Source organism: Typopeltis vanoorti, chromosome 8 (assembly GCF_054136105.1).
Source record: "Typopeltis vanoorti isolate ZY-2024b chromosome 8, IOZ_Tvanoo_1.0, whole genome shotgun sequence".
NCBI lineage: Eukaryota > Metazoa > Arthropoda > Arachnida > Uropygi > Thelyphonidae > Typopeltis > Typopeltis vanoorti.
The window spans coordinates 121,661,373-121,685,673 of NC_143556.1; the positions used below are offsets into that span (position 1 = coordinate 121,661,373).

The 24,301-nt window shown below is 37.1% G+C and overlaps 1 protein-coding gene across 1 annotated transcript in view; it reads left to right on the forward strand.

Moving 5' to 3' along the window:
• Cubn (Cubilin) overlaps window positions 1–24,301 on the forward strand; it is a 2,223,842-nt gene that overhangs the window by 1,018,032 nt on the left and 1,181,509 nt on the right. The window contains exon 31 of the mRNA XM_090396294.1: window positions 5,931–6,112. Coding sequence (XP_090252420.1) covers window positions 5,931–6,112 — 182 coding nt within the window. The remainder of the gene's footprint in view (window positions 1–5,930; window positions 6,113–24,301) is intronic.

A 24,301-nucleotide genomic window follows, 5' to 3' on the forward strand; every position in this document is an offset into this window, starting at 1 on the left:
GGATATGTGCTTTGCACTACGGAATACTAAAGCAGTTGATGTGAAGTCATTAGCGTCTGCATACAAGTAGCCCAGTCGTGAAGTTACTTTGCTTGCAAACTTTGTTTGCTTACACTTGGTTAAAGGATTAAACCAAGAACATAATTTCTTGGATTCTTTAATTTGTCAGTAGGTAATGATGAACGTTATTTAGATAGTGTGGTGTCTGCAAGGAGTTTGAATGTGTTTAAGACGCGGTATGATGAGAAGTGTGCGAGATAAAAGGACCTCCTAGATGAGTCTTTGACTCCATGAGGTCTTGGTTAATAATAATAATAATAATTTAAGTTTGTGTTTATGCCACAAATGTTGATGAAGTAAACATGGAAAAGTTTTTTTGTTTTTTTTGCATGGTTTTTTAAGTTATAAATTTTTTTTTTTTAATTTTAACTGGGACATGATATGTTTGAGTTTATTTTCATCATGGTGCTGACGAGATGAAGAGAAACTTTCAGTGGAAAACATGCACTAGGAGGAAATAGACTCATAGACATATGCAAAGGATTCAGTCCTCTCCATGCATTATATAGCCTTGAGAGTGCTTCCCACATACCGCTATCTCTAAGCATGATCTGCTAGTGTAGATAGCAGCAAGATTATGCAAAAGCTAAATGGGAAACCACATTCTTTACTACCAGGTTTAGTCCCCTATGCTATCTAGCACACTGCCTATGGGACTACTTTACTGATGTACCAACAAAGATGGGAGAGTGTTTTGATCTTCACAGCACGTTTTTCATGTTCTTGAAGAATATCTTTCACACGCATGTTAAAAGGAGTTGGGGAGGCACACATCATTGAATTTTCTGGCATAAACATAAAATCTACAGAAATCTACATTGTTCCCTGTTTTGGGCTGGACACCAAATTAATGCCACAACAACCAAAGTCCATGTTAAGTGATGACATTATACTCTAAATTAAAGATACCAAGAAATTATATACATGGTTTAATCCATTATCCAAGTCTAAGCAAACATAGTTTGCACCTGAAACATCTTTCAAAACTGGGGCAACTCGTGGCAAAGGTGGTATAAGTTCTAATCACTTGCATCAGAATCCCATAATGCAAAGCACATCTTGCGGACATGTATAATGCTATGCATTAATGGAAGGGTCACTACCCAGACCGGTTTCGACCTTTGTTGAGGTCTCATCAGTGGGAGCCAGATGCGAAGTGGTGATAAGTAATCACCACTTCTGGTGATTACTCATTAATCCAAAGTATTTTTAATGGAGAAGTCATATTTCCATATACCAGTTGCCAAAAGATGTCATACCTTTTTATCAAAAATACTCTGGATTAGAGATAGATAGTTGTTGAAAGTTTTTTACTTGGTTATATTATAAATTAAAGATATCAAGAAATTATATACTTGGTTTAATCCATTATCCAAGTGTAAGCAACCACCTTCGCCACGAGTTGCCCCAGTTCTGAAAGATACTTCAGGCGCAAACTTTGTTTGCTTACACTTGGATAATAGATTAAACCAAGTGTATAATTTCTTCGTATCTTTAATTTTTAATATAACCAAGAGAAAAACTTTCAGCGACATTATACTCTCTTTGATTCCTTGAGCCATGTGAACAGAAACATGTGCATTTGTGCTATCTGATATTCGTTGCTACATGATCCACAACCTCGAATCTCCTCTTTTGAGCCTTCTATGGCTTGAGATTTTTTTGTCATTATATATCACTTATATGTAGTCTCTACCATTCTCCCCCAATTATGAAAATCATTGCAATCTCTTGAACTCTTATACTTTAAATTTAATTTCTTGTAATCCAGCTATCCTAAATTATCATCTTCCTTGATGATGCTAATCATCATATATCCTTGGTTGTCTACCAAGCAGGGATATCTGACATGCACACCATTGAGGCATGTACCTGTAAATATTGGATATCACCTCTCCTCTTGGTAAATCAGATCATAATCTTATTCAAGATTCATTATTATAATAATAATAATTATTATTATTATTCAGGCCTCCATGGAGTCAAAAGACTCATCGTGGGAGGTCCTTCCTTAGAAACACAAAGTCTATCATACTACTCCTTCAACTCATTGACCATTCTCGCTCTCACCACTCCATCAGGCAATGCATTCCATGGTTCAACTACCCTCCATGCAAAGAAACCACTTTCACGCTCTTGCTTACAGATTCCTTTCATAACTTCCAGGGATGGCCTCTTGTCATCACTCCTTCCCACTGTTCAACCAAGCGAAAGAATTCCCGAGTATCAACCCTGTAACCACCTCTCAACAGTTTAAAAGTCTCAATCATATCACCTCTCCTTCTTCTATCCACCAAACTCTGCAGTCCACATTCCCTCATCCGATCCTCATAACTATCATTGTACAGTCCTGAAACCATCTTTGTTATCTGCTTTTGTACCCTTTCCACAGTTAATTTATCCCTTTCAAATCCTGGGGACTAAATCTGAGACCAATAGTCTAAGTGTGGTCTGATTAGGGTCTTATACAACAGAATGATAACTGTTTTATCTCTGTAGGTCAGCGTCCTTCTCATTATTGCAGCAATCCTCGGTGTTACCTTCACCACCTTTGCAATATGTCCCCTAAATTTCAGGTTTCTATCAATCATCAACCCCAGATCTCCTGTCTCTCCTACTTCCTCCAGTATAACTCCTCCCATAGAGTATGCAGTGTCCCATCGATGTTTCCCAAACCGTCACCATTCACAACCTCAAAACTCTTGCTCTGTGGACCATCAACCACTTTAGTTTCCTACTAAACAAGGTGGTGGGGTTTCCAAGCAATGAAGATCATTTATCAGGTCTGGTTGTTATATCTTCTGACTAGGAAGGTCGTTTAACGGTGGGATTGTACCAGATCCCCTCTTGTGGAAAGGTTCACACTCCAAGAAAGCTGTTTATTAAATTTACATTACATTATTTTCTGTAGAAAAATACAGCAATCTACCTTCACAGTGAAGAATTTATGGAGACACAACACACGTGTTAGAATAATTACTTTACTGAACATTAAGCAAGTAACAATCAACGTTTCAGCCTCTGCATTTGAGGTCTTCATCAGGAAAACATACATATATACGAGCTACATGATGCTGCACCATACAAAAGTTAATTTGTTTTTTCTCACTCTGGTGAGAAAAAATCAAATGATCAAACAAACAAAAAAAGAACAAAACTATTATTATTATTATTATTATTATTATTTGACACCTCCAGGGAGTCCAAGGACTCATCGAAGGAGGGCACCTGCTCTACAACTCTGTCTCTACTATTCAATCCACCATCTGACCGCAAACACACCAACAATATCTACCACTGTCCACTAGCACTAGTATTTCCACAGACACTCACAAACATCCATGCCCACGGCAGGATTCGAACTTCAGCCTTTTGGCTGGAGAGCTGATATGCTAACCACTCTGCCAGCCAGGCCGGCTTTAACTGTTTGACTTGTTTAACTTTTTAGCATTGTTTAACTACGTTAAACAAAATCTAAAGTTCTTTTGTATTGAGATTTTCTTTTGTCTAGGGTTGTTCTTGTTGCTATATGGGTTGAAGATGGGTCTTCCACATTCTTGGAATAATTAATCCATCATTTTTGTTCAGATTTGGATGATGTTTCAGCATTTCACAAGCTTCTTTGAATTTTCTTTCAAACCAGGTTTTGTGCAGTGCAGGTACTTAGTGCCTTTCCAGTCAATTCTGCATGTTTGGAGTGTGTGGTCTGATAGGCCTGTTTTACCATAGTGGAGGTATTTAATGTGGCATATGTGTTCATCTTTTCTGATTGGGATGGTGCATCCTGTGTTCCCTGCATAAAGTAGGTTACAGATACATTGAATTTTGTAAGGGCAAGGAAGAGGATCTTAGGAGGAGCTAAGTAAATTTCTTAATTTGCCAGGGATTTGAAGGTTGTTTTAATGTTGTATTTAAGTACTGGTATCCCTTGCTTAACACGGTGAAATTAATTGCAGCAATCCTTTGATATATGCGACAGTTTTGATTAACGCACCTTTAACCCTGTGGAGCCTCACAGTTGATCTGACAGATACATGCAAAATGTTTACTATAAGTATTCTTACACAATTCAGTATATACCTTGGAGGTCATGAGTAGCTGTGCATTCATATGTTATGAGTGATATTCTGCACTGTTTTTTGTTAAACCAAACTGTCAGTTTGGTTTAACACATGTTATGTAAAGGTTTGTGATATTTGACAGTAAATTATATCTGAGAGTTACCGCAACCTCCGAATTCAGTATAGTATGGTTTAGTTGTTTCTTTTCTTTTTTTTTTTAATTCTTTGTTCAATAATTTCTAGATAGTAACTGAAAATAAATAAACCATCGTGTATTACTGAAATTGAGAGCCAAAGGCTTATTTATCATACATGTCCTCTAGGAGATGTGCTTTACATTATGGAAAATACTAAGGAAAGTGATCTGGAGCTTACTCCACCTTTACTACGAGTTGCCCATGAGGCTGCTTATGCTTGCATCTGCCGAAACTTTAGTTTCTATATATTCGGCACAAAACTGTTGTAGTTTCAATATTTGGCTATGAAATAATTTTGGATTCAATATCCACTTAATTTTTCCCATCATGTATTATATTTGCAGTGTTTTTCTTTATGTTTTATTGCTTGTTTGCCGAGGTCTGTAGAGTCATTTTGCTTGTTATCCTAGAATTTATGCCGATAAGAAAAAAAATAAAACTGTTCAACCGACTCTTGATAACTTCTTTTAATAAAAAAATTGCAGTAAATAATGTAGTACAAGTATTTATTAAACATTTACTTTGCATTCATTTTTTATCTTTCCTAAAAGAGTACCATATAAAATGAATTATTAATACAGTAATCAATCATAGACAAATTGTAATTTTTACGATTGATTATTAGATTTGATTAATGCAATTTTCATATACGCGGTAACATCAAGGGATTAATTAACTCCATTAATCGAGGGATACCTGTAGTATGCTATCTATTTTTTCTGAAATGCCCCTAATATGTATAGCAATGGCATTCTTGTAATCTTTTTTGCTTTTAATGATATTTTTATGGAGGATCTTGTGAACTGTTTTATTATTTTATTTTATTTTTTTTTTATTGTAGATATTTTTTACAAATGTTTGGTTAATAATTTCAAATTCTTGGTTCAAATTTCAGTGGTGAAATCAAATTGTTTTCAATGTGAATTCAATACATTTCTGTTGTTTGTTCAGGTGGCTTAGGAATGTGTTTAGTGTTTCATGACCATGGGGTCAAATAGTGAAAATATCATCAACATATTTGAGCCAGACTTTGGGTTTTAGGCTGGCTGAATCTAGAACTCTTTTTTTGAAGTCTCCCATGTAACAGTTAGCTATTGGGGGGGGGGATTAGCATATCTTCTTTTTGTAAGTAAAAATTATTTTTCCACACAAAATGCCTAGAGCAGAGTACGCGAGTAAAGAGAGCCATAATATCACATGGAAATATGTTTTGTAAGAGAAAAATAGTATCATTGATCAGGACATTAGTAAAAAGTGCAGTTATGTGAAACCTGACTAATAAATCTTTGCCGTTGAGTGTCATGTTTCTAATCTTGTTAGTGACTGTTGTGTATTTTTTATGTAGGAGGGGTAATGACCTACCAACTCCTTGAGTGTGGTCACTAATTTCTCTGCTAGGTTATAATTAGGGCTGTCGATTCCTTCAACTATCAGTTAACTAATCAACAGCCCTAATTATCACCTAGCCAAGAAATTAGTGGCCACACTCAAGGAGTTGGGTTGATCATTCCCTCTCCTACATAAAATGGCTATGCATGCAATATTTTTTAAATGATTCTTATAAAACTTGCTGCTTTATGTGTATTATTTCCTAAATGTATTCAATATTTAGGATGTGGAAGAGAATTTCATAAGTCTTATGGAGAGTTCACATCACCAAACTATCCACATGGTTATCCACTATCAGTATCATGCACTTGGAGTATCTCTGTACAACTTGGATATCGTGTAGAACTTCATATTACTGACTTTGATTTGGAAGGAGTGCCAGGATGCCTATATGATTATGTAGCAGTAAGGAATAAATTATTATTTCAAAATTTATTTTAATTTCTTTAAATGCATATTGTGAAACAATGAAATTTACTTTTAAATCAGCTAAAATAATATCACAGTCTTATTGCATGAAATGACAAATACAAATATCTTTCCAGTATGATGTGCATGTTAGGAGCGTGAAAAAATTAAACATGATGAATCCAGTATCTTGACTCTATTGATATATAGTCAAGAAACTTTATATCACTGTCACCGATAAAAAGATCATCAAACTGTACATTCAACTTATTCACTGTTTCCGTGCCCATCATGTTCAGGAATGCTGGTGAGTGGAGTGCACAAAATGCATTCCACTCTCCTTGCAGAAAACCTGCTTTCACCTTCTTCTTATTTCTTCCTGATGCATTTTTTTCTAGAAATCACCTCTTCTATTGTTAACAAATTTCTCCACAACAATCCCTTACTCATTTTTAAGTCTCCATTATCACTTCTCCTAATCACTCAGCTGTGTAAATGGCATTCCTTGAATCTGTCATCATATCCAGCATTACAGAGACCTGTCATCACCTTAGTTCCTCTTTTCTTGACCCTTTTCAGTATGTCTATATTTCCATGAAACTAAGTGACCAAACCTGTGTCCAGTGATTGATACGTTTCCTGTCATATAGAAAGGAAGATTTCTTCAGAACTCTTCTCATCTGATTACTGTAATCTGCTATGATATACTACTTAACATTCAGTCTGTGTAGCCCTAAATTTCAGACTCATATCCAAAATCACCACCCCAGATTTTTATGATTTCCACTTCTTTCAGGATGTTCATCTTAGTTGTATGCCTTGCATCACATTCTTACCTACTAAATTTCAATACACTTTGCAAATTGAAATGGTAGCCAACTCCTTTTCATATAAATCAGGAAAATCTGTTCAGGCAAAATAGATACAGAAAATCTATTCAGACCCTTCCTTTAAGGGCACAACATCTGCTCTACTTCTCTTTGCATCATTAAATGAAATGACAGATACAAATATCTTGCAAGCATATTGTGAATGCCAGGAACATGAACAAAGTTAAGGTTCAGTATGATAGATATGTTACTACACATACCAGTGACTGAATTAGAAACTGCTATGCAGATGTGTGCAAATATCACTTATTATTATTATTATTATTATTATTATTATTATTATTATTATTATTATTATTATTATTCCTGATACCTCCAAGGAGTCCGAAGACTCATCGCGGGAGGACATCTTCAACTGTCTCTACACCTTACCTCTACTACGAATCAACGCCATCTACCGCCCACCTCCAACACAACCACAACTAATAATTTTTGTCTGTAAATTGCGTGTGTTCTGAAGGGCCGATTTGTATGTATGCGGGATGAAAAACCCGAGTTTCCGGGAGAAAAAACCCTGCTACCTCCGTATGAGATCGGCTAACTCACCATCGATTGAAATCAACCAGATAAAGATTCCTCCCGTCGCGACGAGAATCGAACTTAGGCCTATTCCAATCGAAGGGCGCAATGTACCGTCGTTCTTCCAATTGCGCTACGGAGGCGGCAATCAGATTGTATCGTGAAGCTTCTAAATCTGTTCTATTTATTTGCAATCTAAAACCAGCTGTTCTACTGCCCGCTGAAATTATGTGAAATTTTAGAAATAATATGCTATATTTTCACCATGCAAAATTGTTTATATGCATACCACACAAAAGAAAGTTCAGTAGTATTATTTGTGTTTGTTTTTCTTTTAAAAAAATCTAAATAAATGGTTATCATGAGAATGGCATCATGAGTATTAATGGTTGTAAGTCACATGCATCATAAGTTGAGGAGAGCCTATATATACCAAAGCAGTTGCCTATTTGAATAACTGTAATGCATTGGTGATTTCAAAACAAATATTTGTATTAGCTATTAAAAATAAAAATATTTTTCATACCACAACCAGAAGGATAATAATTAGTGGAATAAAATAAAAGTATTGACACTAGAAAAACAGATTGGGACTAGGGTCATGACTTAAAAGAAACTCAGCATATAGTCTTAATTAAGCAGTACAGCTGGTGCATATATTTTTAGTTTTTTTTTCGTGCAGAGTTGTAAATGATTGAAATGCCTTGCCTGAGAGTGTGGTGTCTGTAGGGCATTTGAATGTGTTCAAAGCACGGTATGATGAGCTGTGTGTGTGATAAAAGGACCTCTCAGATGAGTCTTTGACTCCATGAGGTCTTGGATAATAATAATAATAATAATAATAATAATAATAATATGCAAAATATTTGGTTACTTATATCACCACATGTTCTAGGCAACTATTTAAGTATGCCACTGGTCAGTAATTGTCAATAGTGTTGATCACAATGGGAAAGAGTTGGGTAACCATCTGTCTGGAGCCACAGTTTTGGAAATAGCAGAGCTGACTGGTTTCTTAAAAGGTGAGATATCAGTGGAAAAATGACCCACATTGCTTGTCTAAAAGATGTAATTTTGGTCTTAAGACAGCCTATCAGGAACAAGATTAGAATAATCTTAGAAAGCATGTATGGACAAACAGAACTTCCAGTGTGCAGCAATTAACCATTTATTGAAGAGGATCAGTATTGGTGGTCACATACCTATACAGAAACAGCTGATTTCTACAATGTTTCTAATTCATTGTCTGGTATGTACATCACTTCACACTTTTAATATATGAGATATGCAACAACACTCCAAAAGAGACCCTCACTGAATACTACTGGTGGCTTTCCCCATTTCATTTCCATACCTACTTGCTGAGCTGACAGCTATCATTTTGTGAATCTCCTATCCAACTCATTAATTAATTTCCTTCCCAATTTAATTATTGATTTCACATGTGTTAGGTCTATGGAAGGCCTTTTCCACAACTTCTGACTGAAGGATTGGTCTATAATTAATGCTTCAGTCTTCCCATGCCTTGTTTTGAAACATGGCAATTTCATGGAAATCTTTTCATGACTTAGGACAAGACAATATTTTTGACAGGTTTTCCCATGGAATTCTGATAAATAAATGGAGCATATGGGGATGAATATGAAGTTGGTCATGTGGATAAGAGAGTGGTTGATGGAGAGATAACAGACAGTAATTTATTCAGGAATAGTCTAGTAGAAGGCATGTGACTAGTGTTATGTTGCAGAGCTATGCACTTGTCCTACTACTATTTAATTTCTACATTAGTGACATAGGAAATGATCTGAGTGGAAGTAGTCAATTATTTTCTGATGATGCAAAATTAGATAGAGCAGTAGTCAATACAGGTGATGTTAAAATTTTGCAAGATGATTTAAATAGACTGGCAGTATGGCAAATGACAATGGATGTTGATTTTGTGTGGCAAAGTGATTATGTAAAGTTATGCATTTTAGGATAATATAATTATCAGGTGTGTACCATATTAATGGAACTGTACTCCAGGAATTTGATGAAGCCAGGGATTTGGGGATGTTGGTGGATAGGGAGTTCAAGTTTAGAGAACATATTGCAAAAGTGTCTAAAACCGCTCATCAGATTACTTGGTTACTGAAGTGCACTGCAATCAGAAATAATCAGGTTATAATACCTCTTTATAAAGCCTTCATAACCCCCCCCCCCCGTCTTGACTACTGTGCACAGATCTGATCACCTGGGTTTCTTCAGAATGAAGAAGGGGGGGTAGAGAGGATCCCGAGGGAAGTGACCAAGATGGTGGAAGATTATGCTTCTTAGAAAGATCAGTTGAAGATTTGTGGGATTCAGAAATTGAATGAGTGAGACAAATAAATTGAAAGTGAGCAGGAGCATGATGACTAGATTTTTTACTTGGTGTGAAGTTAACAGGAATGTTAGGACTAATTTTTTTCTTTGAGGTGTAGTGAAGGAATGGATTAGGTAAACATAGTCTTTTGTGAGTGCTATGTTGGTGAATGAATTGAAAGTGAAGTATGATAGATTACACTAGCCAACAAAAAAAAAATTTTTTTTCTGCTGATTATGATCTGACACTTGATTTTTACTAATTTTGGTGTGCTGATTTCAAATATCAAACCCATTTTTCTCTATCACATCACGTTTTTCCTCTATGGCATTTTCTTTTTGCTAATTTGATTTTTACTAATTTTGGTGTGCTGATTTCAAATATCAAACCCATTTTTCTCTATCACATCACGTTTTTCCTCTATGGCATTTTCGTTTTGCTAATTTGTAAGTTTTTGATAGTTTTAAGGAGGCAGTACTATTTAGAGGATCAAAAAAATCGATTTTTTAATATTATTTTCTGAAAGTATGTACTTTTAAAAATCTGTTCCTAACTTTTTATCAAGAAATTCGAAAAATTCCCGAAGATATAGCCTATTATTCAAAGAGGTGCGCAGATCAGAATCGGAGCGCTCACTGCTCTCGCTTGTTAGTAAACGAATAAATGCGTAAGAACCTGCAACGGCACGTACTGGCGCTTTGAATGCGAGAGAGGCCGATAACCGACCTAATACATTTAGGTGATGAAAAGTAGGCGATGACAACTGCCTAAAACAAATGAATGCTATATGCGTCATAACAGACAAAGAACGATTGAAATCAGTCAATCGTTAATCGATCGTGAAAGTATGATGAGTGCTTATAACGTTTCAATAAAGCCTCTGGTTTTTTTTGTCTTGTTAATTGCATGTTAGTCAGCAGTGAAGAAAATACATCACGTCTACTACTCGAAATTGTGTCAATAGTGTAGATTCCTTCTGCTACATTTGTGGCAGCTTTATTGTTCCCAGTCAAAGGACAAATATCACTGATTTCGTTAAGAAAGTGTACTTTGCATACTTTGATGTAAAAATTGCAGATCAGGACATGGGCTCCAAATAAAGTGTTTAAGTCATGCGTAGAAAATTTACGACAGTGGAGCAAGGGAAAACGCCAAAAATTAGCTTTGGGCATTCCAATGATTTGGCGTGAACCGAAAAATCACGTAGATGATTGCTATTTTTGTTTAGTTCAGACTTCTGGTTATAATAAGAAGAATAAGAAAAAAATTGTGTATCCAAATCTTGTCTCAGCAATTCGGCCAGTTGCTCATTCCAATGAAATAGCCGTGCCAATTTATAAAGGACTTCCTTTACTCGAGAACGAGCATGATCGGGATATGCCAGATGCTCTTGAAGAGCAAGACCCGGATGTTGATTTAGACAACGAAAATTTAATTTCTAGTTCTAGACCGCAACGTTTTACTCAAGCTGAATTGAAGGACTTAGTAAGAGATTTGGGCCTATCAAAGGATTCATCGGAATTGTTAGCTTCAAGATTAAACGAAAAAACTTACTGGAGCAAGATACGAAGATAACTTTTTATTGTAGCAGGGAAAGTAATCTTGTACAATATTTTAAACATGAGTGTGGGTTTGTTTACTGTAACAATGTGTCAGGTTTACTAACTGAAATGAGTGTTGTACAATATCATCCAAAAGAGTGGTGTTTATTTATCGACAGTTCAAGAAGAAGTCTCAAGTGTGTCTTACTACACAATGGGAATGTATATGGCTCAATTCCTATTGGCTATTCAGTCCACTTAAAGGAAACATATGAGGACATTAAAAAGGTTCTGAAGTTATTAAAATATACAAACCATAACTGGATCATCTGTGTGGATCATCTTAAAATGGTGAACTTTTTACTTGGCTTTCAAAGAGGATATACAAAGTTTCCGTGTTTTCTATGCTTCTGGGCTAGAAACCAGCACCAGTCGAGCTAGAAACCAACACCGGAGTCAGAAACATTGGCCTCTTAGAATATCCTTAATTGTTGGAGAACAGAATGTTATAAATCAACCTTTAATCGACAGAGAAAAAATAATTTTTCCACCTCTACACATCAACCTAGGTCTTATGAAGCAGTATGTTAAAGCTTTAGATTTACAAGGTGACTGTTTCCAATACATATCTGAAAAATTTCCACGACTTAGTTATGAAAAAATTAAAGCCAGTGTATTTGATGGACCATAAATTAGAACTTTAATGAGAGACCCAAATTTTATGAACTCTATGAACGAAATTGAGAAAGAGGCCTGGATTTTATTTACGATAGTTACATATAATTTTCTTGGAAACAAAAAAGCGTGTAATTACAAAGATCTAGCGGAAACAATGCTTGAAAATTTCCAGCGCCTAGGTTGCAACATGAGCATAAAGCTTCATTTCCTATACAGTCATCTTGATAGATTTCCCGAGAATTTAGGTGCTAAGCAATGAACAAAGCAAAAGATTTCATCAAGACTTAAAAACTGTGGAAGATTGGTACCAAGGAAGATGAGATTCTCACATGATGGCCGACTACTGTTGGAGTATTCAAAGGGATTGCCAAAACAGAACACACAGCAGAAATTGCTACAAACAAAAATTTATTCCCTGAAACTCATGTGTAAGTAAAATTGTTATATTCTTGTAATTTTTAATGAATATTGTTAAGTAGTTATGTATCTAATTATTGGCCTCTCTCGCATTCAAAGTGCCAGTACGTACTGTTGCAGGTTCTTACGCATTTATTCGTTTTTTAACAAGCGAGAGTGGTGAGCACTCCGATTCTGATCTGTGCACCGCTTTGAATAATAGGCTATATCTTCGGGAATTTTTCGAATTTCTTGATAAAAAGTTAGGAACAGATTTTTAAAAGTACATACTTTCAGAAAATAATATTAAAAAATCGATTTTTTTGATCCTCTAAATAGTACTGCCTCCTTAAAAATATCAAAAACTTACAAATTAGCAAAAAGAAAATGCCATACAGGAAAAACCTGGCGTGATAGAGAAAAAAACAAGTCTCATATAAAAGTCAGCAAAAATTGTGTTGGACAGTGTTATTATTATTACTTTTAATTACTTTTATTATTATATGGGCACCTCCATGAAGTCCAAAGACTCACTGTGGGAGACTCAATCCATCCAAACAATCTATTATACTTCTCCTTCAACCCATTAATAGTTAAAGCACCCAAAACTGACTCTGGCAACCCATTCCCTCATTCACATCTCTCCAAGCAAAAAATCTAGTCCTCACACCCCAACTAATTACATCTTTATTCAAATTACAGGGATGACCCCCTGTTCTGTTCCCTCTAGTATACTTAAATGTTTCGATTACAGTCCCTCTTTTTCTTCTATCAACCAACTTCTGCAATCCACATGCCTTCAATCTGTCCTCATAGGGCACATTCCACGGGCCACTCACCACCATGATCATTGCCACTGAATCCTCTCCACTGCTTCCATCCCCCAAGAAACTCAATGGACCAGACTTGAACAAAGTAATCCAGATGTGGGCATATCAAGGCTTTATAAGGAGGAATAACAACTTCCTTATCTCTACTTGTTAATGTGTTCTTCAACAGCCAAGTAACCTTAGCAGTATGTCATATAAACTTTATCTCTGTCTACCACCACTGCTAAATCTCTAGCTTCATCTTTTTCCTGGAGTACAGTGCCATCAGTGTGATACATGTCTTGTAATCAATTTTTCCCAAAATGCAACTTTACATTTCTCCATATTAAACAGATACCCATTATCTTTCGCCCATACTGACAGCCTATTTTAATCATCCTGCAAGCTTTCCACCTCATCTTGATTAACTATTACTCTACCTAATTTTGCATCATCAGGAAACAACTGAATATTTCCTTTCAGGTTATTTTCTATATTATTTATGTACAAATTAAACAGCAATGGTCTCAGTACTGTGGCACACCACTAGTCACCTGTTTTCACCTTGATTCTGCCCCTCTATTGTTGATATCTGTCCAGCAGCCACCCTCTTATCTATTTAACCGGTGTTATGGTTCATCCCATTTGTTCTAATTTGCATAACAGAGTTCCATGGGGTATTCTGTGAAATGCTTTTGCAAATCCAGCAAAACCATCATGTAGCCATTTCTTTTATCCAACTCAGCTGTTACTCTGTTATAAAAAGTAAGTTACTAAGGCATGATAGAACCTTCACAAAGCCATGTTGACTGTCATACTGTATCATATTTTTATCTACCCATTCTTGAATTCTCTATCTTTACCAGTTTTTCTAGTACTATTACCACCACTTCTCAGATGCTGATTGGTCTATAATTTGCTGATGCAGTCTTAGAACCTCTCTTATGCAAGGAATTATTTTGCTCTCTTTCAGCTCCCGTGGAACTCTACTAGAGTTGAGACTTAGATTAAAGAGCCTAGTCACAGGCATTGCCAGTTCACTTGCACATTCTCGCAAAACCCGAGCTAATATCCCAACTAATCTTACAGCTGTATTGACATTGAAATTCTGCAATATCCTAATAACCTCCAATTCATCCATCTCTGTTCCCACATCAGTGTCTGTCACATATGCTAAAGCAGTAACCCTCAATAGGATGATTGTGTGTGCTATGATCCATCGAGTCGTTTCCAACTCTTGGCGACTCCACGAACATACACTCTCTATCCCGAACTATCCCTGACCCTGTCTTTCAGAACCTCCAAGCGCACTCCAGTTGCTTCTTTAACTCCATCCACCCATCTAATTCTTGGTCCTCCTCTTCTCCTGCTTCCATCAACTTTAACAAGCATCATCATCTTCTCCAGACTGTTATTTGCTCGCATAATAAGTCCGAAGTATGACAATTTTTGCTTGATGATGATGATGATAGCTTCAAGGGCACAATCTGACTTTATTTATTCTGTCTATCACTGATTTATTGGTTTGCTTTGCCGTCCATGGTATTCTTAGTAAGCATCTCCAAACCCATAATTCAAATGCATCCATCTTCCTTCTTTCACTCTTTCTCAGGGTCTAACTTTCACATCCATACAGTGCCACAGGAAATACCATTGCTTTCACAATTTTGATTTTTGTTGTGAGGCTAATATCTTTATCTTTAAAGATCTTGCTTAAATTTGTCATTGCTTTTTTTCCGAGTAATAATCTTCTTCTAACTTCTTCGATACAGTAACCATCTTTATCAATTCGGGATCCTAAGAACACAAAATTGTTAACTGCTTCCATTTTCTTCCCATCTACTTCAAAATCATTAATTTCACACGTTGCCATAACTTTTGTTTTTTTGAGGTTAAGTTTAAGACCATATTTAGCACTTTCTTCTTTAACTTTTATAATAACACATGGACTATTGTGCCCAGATTTGGTCACTGGGTTTTCAGAAGGATGAAGAGATGTTGGAAAGGGTCCAAAGGCAACTGTACTAAGGTAGTTTCTGACCTCTGGAATGTTGAGTATGAGGAAAGATTGAGAAGATGTAACTTGCAGAGTCTGGTGGAGAGAAGGAAGACGGGAGATATGATAGAGACCTACAAGTTGGTAAGGGGTTGTTATAAGATCAATGGTGGAGAAGTTCTGCAGAGAATAGTGGGAGATCAGGGAGAACCAGAGGTCATCCCTGGAAACTGTATAAAGAGGGTGTGAGTAGGGGAGTGAGAGGCAGGTTTTTTTCGTGCAGAGTTGTAAATGATTGGAATGCCTTGCCTGAGAGTGTGGTGTCTGCAAGGAGTTTGAGTGTGTTTAAGACACGGTATGATGAGATGTGTGTGTGTGTGTGTGATAAAAGGACCTCCCAGATGAGTCTTTGACTCCATGAGGGCTTGGGAAATAATAATAATAATAATAATAATAATAAGTTCCTTCAAATCTTCTTTGCATTCTGCCAGCAAGGTGGTATCATCTGCATACCTCAAATTATTAATATTTTTTCCACCAATTTTAATTCCAACTGAAGACTCCTCCAGCCATACCATTCTTAAAATGTATTTGCTGTAGAGTTTAAACAGGTATGGAAATAAAATACATCCTTGTTGCACCCCTTTACCTATTGTGAAATACTCAGTTTCTCCAAGATCTATTCGGACAGTAGCTTCTTGTTCATAATAAAGATTCCTCAGAAGGATAATGAAATGCTCTGGGACTCCCATTGTTCTTAACACATTTCACAGTTTCACATGATCTACAGAGTCAAAAGCCTTGCTGTAGTCAAGGAAACAAAGGTACACATTCTCGTGATATTCCTGTGCTCTTTCTATTATCCATCTCACATTGGCAATTTGATCTCTTGTTCCTCTGCCTTTTTGAAATCCTCCCTGTTCATCTGGCATTTCTCTCTTCATGAATGGTTCCAGTCTTTTATGAATGATCTTAAGTAAGACTTTACTTGCATGAGAAATCAATGCTATAGTTCTGTAATTTTTGCACTCTCTTGTATCACCTTTCTTCAATGAAATTATATAAACTGATTTTTTTCCATTCCCTAGGCCATGTAGTTGTGATCCAAATTTGCTGACATAGAGCTGTTAAAATTTTAACTGCCTCTTCCCTCACTTCACTCTCCAGTGGTACTGGCTCCTGTGTATAATCCTGCTCTTCAAATTTCTCACTAATTTTGGAGTCCTTTCTGCAAAGGGCTTCTGTATACTCTTTCTATCTTTCTTTGATGTCTGCAGCTTCTGTAAGATATCCGGATATTGAAAAGTAAGATTTACTTTTCAATATTGTCATCTTGGCACTAAACTTTCCTGTTAGTTCTCTGATCTTTTTGAAAATAACTCTCGTTTTTCCTTTCTTGTTTTGGTTTTCTATCTGTTGGCATTCCTGGTTAAAGTATTTTTCCTTGTCTCATCTGGCTTGTTGTTGAAACTGCTTTCAAATGCCTTACTTCCTGCAAATTTCCTGTGGTCTTCATTTTCCTCCTTTCCTGAGCAGTTTTGATGGCATCTTCTGACAGCCATTTGGACTTCTTCTTCAAACTGTTGGAATATTCTTCTTTGCCTCTGTCTTAATTATATCTTTCATCTCTTCCCTTAGTTCATCTGGTTCTCTTTCACACAAATCGAGTGCGTTGAATTTGTTCTGTATGCTAATATTGTATTCAGCTGGTATGTTTCCAAGATCATATCTGATAGACATTTGTGTTGTTTTCAGTTTCCGTAGTTTCACATGTATCGTAGCCACTAATAACTCATGGTCTGTTCCACAGTCTGCACCTGGAAAAGTCTTGACAGACTGAATTGCACTTCTCCATCATCTTTGTCCAAGTATATAGTCAATTTGATTTCTGTGTTGTCCATCAGGTGATACCCATGTGTACAATTTCTTCTTTTGTGCTGTTTAAAGCAGGTGTTTGCAACAAACAAAGAATTCTCTGCACAAAACTCAACTAGTCTCTTCCCTGCAGTGTTACGAATACCTAAACCAAAATGACCTGTTATTCCTTGTTCCTCAGTCTCTCCCACTTTTGCATTCCAATCTCCAATAATTAGCCATAAACCTCGCTTTGGTGCTCATCTATCACTTCTTGTAACTTGCCATAAAATTTTTCAATGCCTTCTTCTGATGCCTCTGTAGTAGGTGTATAAACCTGAATGATGGTCATATTCATTGGATGTCCACCCACTCTGAGAGAAATGATTCTGTCACTCACTGGATTTTACCTCAATACATACCTAGCCATCTTTTTTCTCAGTAAGAAAGATACTCCTTTCTTTTTACTTGTCTCATGTTCCAGAGTAATACACCATACAGTCCCCTGACTGAAAATGGCCCAAACCTGTCCATCTAAATTCACTTATTCTCAATATATCCAGCTTCTTGCACTCCATTTCATTTTTATTATTTCTAGCTTACCTTGGTTGATACTTCTAGCATTCCAAGTTCCAATCCTGTGGTTTTTTGTGAATGATACAATAGGATGATAGACACTTGCAAAGCATGTCCGGAAAATTCATTGAGGGGAAAATTTCATTGTGGGGAAAGTTATTCTCACGAAAATTCTTTATAGATATGTGCGAAAAAAAAATAAGAAGAAAAGAAATATTTCCCATGTGAGATAATATTTTAAAAATATATTTCTTTTAAAAAAAAAATTAATATAAGATATATTTTTTTACAAAAATTAGTACACAGCTGGTAATCTTTTAATCTGAAATGCATAACTTTACACTTTTTCACATTGAACTGACATCCATTACCTTTTGCCCATTTTACCAGCTTATTTAAATCATCCCGCAAACTCTCAACATCAGCTTGCTTTTTTATTGTATGTTGTATATTTTATTTTATATATTATTTAATATTTCAATTATATTTATTATTATTAAGAGTTTCTTCATGGAGTCAGTAGACACATCATGGGAGACCCCGACTATGAAAACAATATCTATTATATGTCTTCTTGAATTCATTTACAGACGAAGAACTCGCAACTGAGTGAGGCAATGCATTCCACTCATTCATCACCCTCCAGGCAAAAAAACCTCGTTCTTACACCCTTGTTAACCACACTTTTCCTTAATTTCCAGGGATGCCCTCCTCTTCTTCCATCACTATCACACAGCTGAGACATTTCCCCTGCATCAATATTATAAAAACTTTTAGTAATTTAAATGTTTCTATCACATCCCCTCTTCTGTGCCTATCAACCAACCTCTGCAATCCACAAGCTTTCAATCTATCAATGTAGGGAGCATTTTTTACCTCACTTGCCAACTTAATCACTCTCCTCTGAACCCTCTCCACAACCTCCTCATCTCAAAGGAATCCAGGTGACCATACCTCAGCACAGTAATCCAAATGTGGAAGTATCAACGCTTTATAAAGGGAAATAATAACCTCTTTATCTCTGGATGTTAGTGTGTTCCTCAATAACCAAGGAATCCTATGTGCAATCTTGGACACCTTAGCAATATGTCCCCTGAACTTCATCTCCCTAGCCTCATCAATCTCTTGGAGTACCTTACCGTCAATGTAGTACACAGCTGGTAATCTTTTAATCCGAAATGCATAACTTTACACTTTTTCACACTGAACTGACATCCATTACCTTTTGCCCATTTTACCAGCTTATTTAAATCATCCTGTAAACTCTCAGCATCAGCTTGATTTTTTATTGTGCTACCCAACTTTGCATCATCAGCAAACAACTGAATATCTCCCTTTAAGTCATTTCCTATATCATTTATGTATAAATTAAACAATAGTGGCACAAGCACAGAGCCCTGAGGCAAACTACTGGTCACCTGCCTCATCCTGGACTCTATCCTCTATACACCACCTTCTGGTATCTCTCCCTGAGCCATTCTCTTATTCATATCACAAGTTTAGTATCCATCCCCATCTGCTCCAATTTGCACAACAGTATTCCATGGGGTATCCTGTCAAAAGCTTTAGCAAAATCCAGAAGTACCACTGTGTAGCCATTTCGTTTGTCCAACTCAGATATCATTCTATTTTAAAAAGTTAATAAATTGCTAAGCAGGATCGACCTTTAACAAATCCATGTTGGCCCTATAGAGTATCGTTTCCTGATCCACCCATTCTTGAATTTTGTCTTTAACCAACTTTTCTAATACTTTTATCACCACTCCCAAGATGGTGATTGGCCTGTAATTAACTGTTGCAGATTTAGAGCCACCTTTATGCAAAAGAACTAGTTTGCCTTCCTTCCACTCCCTTGGGACCAGAGTTCAAATGTAAGTCAAATAACCAAGTAAGAGGGCATTGACAATTCCTTTGCATGTTGATGCAACACCCAAGCTGATATTCCATCTAAACCTACAGCAGTGTTTGCATTTAAATTTTGCAGTATATTAAGTACCTCTGATTTCTTAACTTCAATTCTCACATTAGTTTTTGCTACAGGTACAGAGATATCCTCACTTGGGTGATAGACTTTTGAAAAGTGATCATTTAGTAACTCTACTATTACATCTGAATTTGTCACCTCAATACCATCAGCACCCACTAAAGTTATCCTTCCGAAGTCATTCTTCCTTTTACTTGCTACATAGCAGAAGAACTCTTTGGGATTTCCCTTGATCTCCTTGGCTAAGGTCTTCTCATAATCTGATTTAGCTTTTCTTACTAAACTGGTAACCTTCTTATCTTGAGCCCTGTACTGCTCATGGGTGTACTGGTCGTCTTTCTTCTTGTAACTTCCCCATAACATTTTGTTTTTTTTGCAGATCACGCTTGATACTACTACTCATCCATCTAACGCCTACCTTGTTTGTCTTCCTGACCATGGTGACACAATCTGATATTACCTTCCTTGGATACCCACTGATTTTATCCATGCACTGCTAACATCTTTTCCTCTGCAATATGTTCTGCCATGGGACAGCTGTAAGCTCACTCCTAAACTTGTTATAATTGCCTAACCTGTAGTTCTGTATGTACCCCTTCTTAAGAGGGAAATCCACAAATTTTGCAACCTCCCAGGTCAATACCATACTATTACTCTCACCAATTGGAGGTAACACCTTACTTATGCATATATCCTCTGAACCAATGGCCAAGTCCAACACTCTCACACCACGTGTCCCTTTAGTTATGTGCTGTTTCAAGTAATTATCTCATAGAATATGTATGAATTCCATTTCCTTTTTAGCACATGATATTTCCTCCTTCCATTTGATATAACAATAATTAAAATCCCCCATAACAATCACTAACCCTGTACTCATTGCACTAATTTGCTGATGCATAAATTCATTATCATTCCCTGTACCCCCTGGCCTGTAGCAGCAACCAACTGTATATTTGGTTGTGTTGGTCACTATTTCACACCAGACCTCCTCGAATGAACTATCATTCACATGCCTATCATCTTGATATACTACTTTGTCCATGTGTACAGGCTTAAGTGCTGTGAGAACATCATGTTGGAGGCTTAATGGATTGTATTTACCACGAGTTGCCTCAGACTTGCACTTCGTGCAGGCGCAAACTTGACTTACTTGTCTGTTTGCTTACTTGGAAAATAGGATTAAAAACCAAGTTTATATAAAATTACTTGATATCTTGAATACAAGAATGATTCTTATGGGAGATTTTAATTACAGCAGTATAAGTTGGGGAACATAAATTGGAGAGGAAGATGCATGTAGAAATAAGGGAATGGAATTTCTAGAATTCTTGAGGAACAAATTTCTTAGGCAACATGTAATGGAGTGAACAACAGGTTCAAGAGTTTTGGATTTGGTCATAGCATCAGAAAAGTTGATAATAACTGAGATGACATCTCTCCCACCAGTTAGAGAGAGACCATGTGATTTGACTTTATTATTATTATTTAGCACTCCAAGGAGTCAAAAGACTCATCATAGGACGTCCTTTCTAGGAAACACAAGTCTATCAAGACTCATCGTGGGAGGTCCCTCCTAAGAAACACAAAGTCTATCATACCACTCCTTAAACTCTTTGACTGTTCTTGCTCTCACCACTCGATCAGTCAATGCATTCCATGGTTCAACCACCCTCCATGCAAAGCAACCACTCCTCACCCTCTTGCCCACAGCTTCCTTTCGTAACTTCCAGGGATGGCCCCTTGTCATGACTCCTTCCCGCTGTTCAACCAAGCGAAAGAACTCCCCAGTGTCCACCCTGTAACCACCTCTCAACAGCTTAAAAGTCTCAATCATATCACCTCTCCTTCTTCTATCCACCAAACTCTGCAGTCCACATTCCCTCAGCCAATCCTCATAACTAACATTGTACAGTCCTGAAACTCGCTTTGTTTTCTGGCTCTGTACCCTTAACACAGTTAATTTATCCCTTTCAAATCCTGGGGACCAAAGCTGAGAACAATTGTCTAAGTGTGGTCTAATCAGGGTTATATACAACGGAATGATAACTCTCTTATCTCTGCAGATCAGCATCCTTCTCATTATTGCAGCAATCCTCTGAGTTATCTTCACCACCTTTGCAATATGTCCCCTGAATTTCAGGTTTCTATCGATCATCAACCACAGATCTCTTGTCTCCCCTACTTCCTCCAGTATATCTCCTCCAATAGAGTATGTAGCATCACATCGATGTGTCCCAAACCTCAAGACCTTACATTTTGCTGCATTAAACTGACACCCCCATTAATTTGTCCATCTGTCTAGCTTATTGAAATCCTGTTGTAGGGCTACCACATCTGCACTATTATTAATAATCCTTCCCAGCTTCGCATCATCCGCAAACAACTGAATACCCCCTTGCAATTCACTGGCAATGATTGATATAAAGGTTAAGCAATATAGGTCCTAGTACTGAGCCCTGTGGGATCCCACTTGTAACCCTCTGCCTCCTTGAAACTGCTCCACCATACACAACTCTCTGATACCTGTCTGACAGCCAATCCTGAATCCAGTTGACCAATCTGACATCCAGACCCATGTGCTGCAACTTAAATATCAGCTTATCATGTGAGACCCTGTCAAATGCCTTCACTAAATCCAAGAAAATGGCAGTATATGAAGTGGTATCAAAATGTTTCGAGACTAGCTCCGTTTGTGAGAAATTACTTTATTTATCTACGTTTACGCACTATCACCTTCAAAATAGTCCCTTGCATATCAATACAGTGCTCCCAGCATTCTTGCCACTTCTGGAATGTGTCCTGGAAGTCTTCTTTTCAAAGCATGTCAAGCACCTTCTGCGATTCGTGCTGGATCTCCGCAGTTGTGTCAAAACAGTGACCTTTGAGCTGAATCTTCATCTTCGGGAAGAGGGCGAAGTCTGCAGGAGCCAAATCTGGTGAGTAGGGTGGGTTCGGAAGTGAAATCATATTGTGTCTGGGGAGAAATTCACGTGTGAGGATAGCTCAGTGACAGGGTGCATTGTCGTCGTGGAGCATCCAGTTTTTTGTGCGCCACAGATCTGGTCGCTTTCGCCAAATGTCCTTTCTCAGACGTCTTATATTTTTTTTGCCAGGCAGATGCTATCAGTGCCACCAATTCCTCTCCCTTATTCCGAATACTCCTGGCTTTAGTATAAAGCATAAAAATACCATTGTTTCTATACCCAGCATTATCCCCTCTAGACTTTACTTGGCTCAGCATTACCTGATGTCGTACCCATTCTTACAAGAGGCACCCCTGCTATCATCCACACTGGGACACACCGACTCATTCAGAACAGCAATCTCTCCAGATGCCTATGTCCTTACTCATTTAAATGCAAGCGGTCTCTGACATACAATCCCTCTCTGCTCTCAAATGCACTCCAAGCATCGACAATTTCGAATAATTTCTTCTGACACATTCTTGCTATTATGCCATTCAATATCACTGCTCTTCTGCTCAGCTCGACATTATCATTCCTAGGCAGCACACACACTCTCTTTCCTCTCTGTGTCTTCTTTCATACAGCCTCAAGCAAGAATCTCATATCTCTCACTGCCCTATTTACACCGCTACTCAAGTCATTTGTTGCCACTATCACAATCATCTCATCCACCCTTTCACCTCCTCTTAATTGCCATAGCCACACTTTCTATTGTTCCTCCTGGCAAACACTCCTCACGCATCCTATCTTGAACACCACGGATCATTGAGATCCCCATACATTACACCTCTTACCACCCTATTCTTCGATTTTTCTTGTTACGCTATTGTAAAAGGTAACCTAGATTCTGCTTAAATGTTTCGATCATATCTCCCCCAGCCTTTGCCTTCTATCCACCAAACTCTGCAGACTGCATGACCTTATTGACATTTAGTATACTCAGTATTCGGAATAAATTCACTTCTTCTAACACTTCACCACTCATTATCCTTTTAGGACTAAAGCCTATAGTATCAGCATTGAACCCTCTAATAAAGTGATCATTAAATATCTCAACTATGTCATCTGCTTTGGTCACCCGATTCCCATCTCTACTCTGCAAGGAAAATCTGTCGACTATCATTTTTCCTCCTACTCGCTAAATAGCAAAAATCTCCTTGGGATTCTCCTTGGATTGCAGTGCTATTCTCCTCTCATATTGTGATTTTTCTTTCCTTACAATACTAGTCACTCTCCTAACCTGAGCTTTATATTCCTCATGCTACTTCTCTTTACCTCTCTCTTTATATACCTTCAATAATCTCTTTTTCTTTGGCAATTCCCCGTTTATTCATTTTTTTTTATCCGTTTCACTCCAAATTGCTTTATCTTCTTCACTCGAGGTATACAATCTGCCATTGCTATCAATAATGTTTTCATAAGTATCTTCCATGCACTAACAACTCCTCTTCCTTTAAATTCTTTCATCCATTACACTGCTGTGGGCATGTTTTTAAGTCTATGATAAGTTACCTGCTTATAATTCCACATAACCTCCTTCTTTTTTGATACCTCCATTTTCATTCATCGAGTCACAAAAGCCATTTCAGTCACAATCAGATTCTCTTGTGCTATGACAAATTCAGAACTC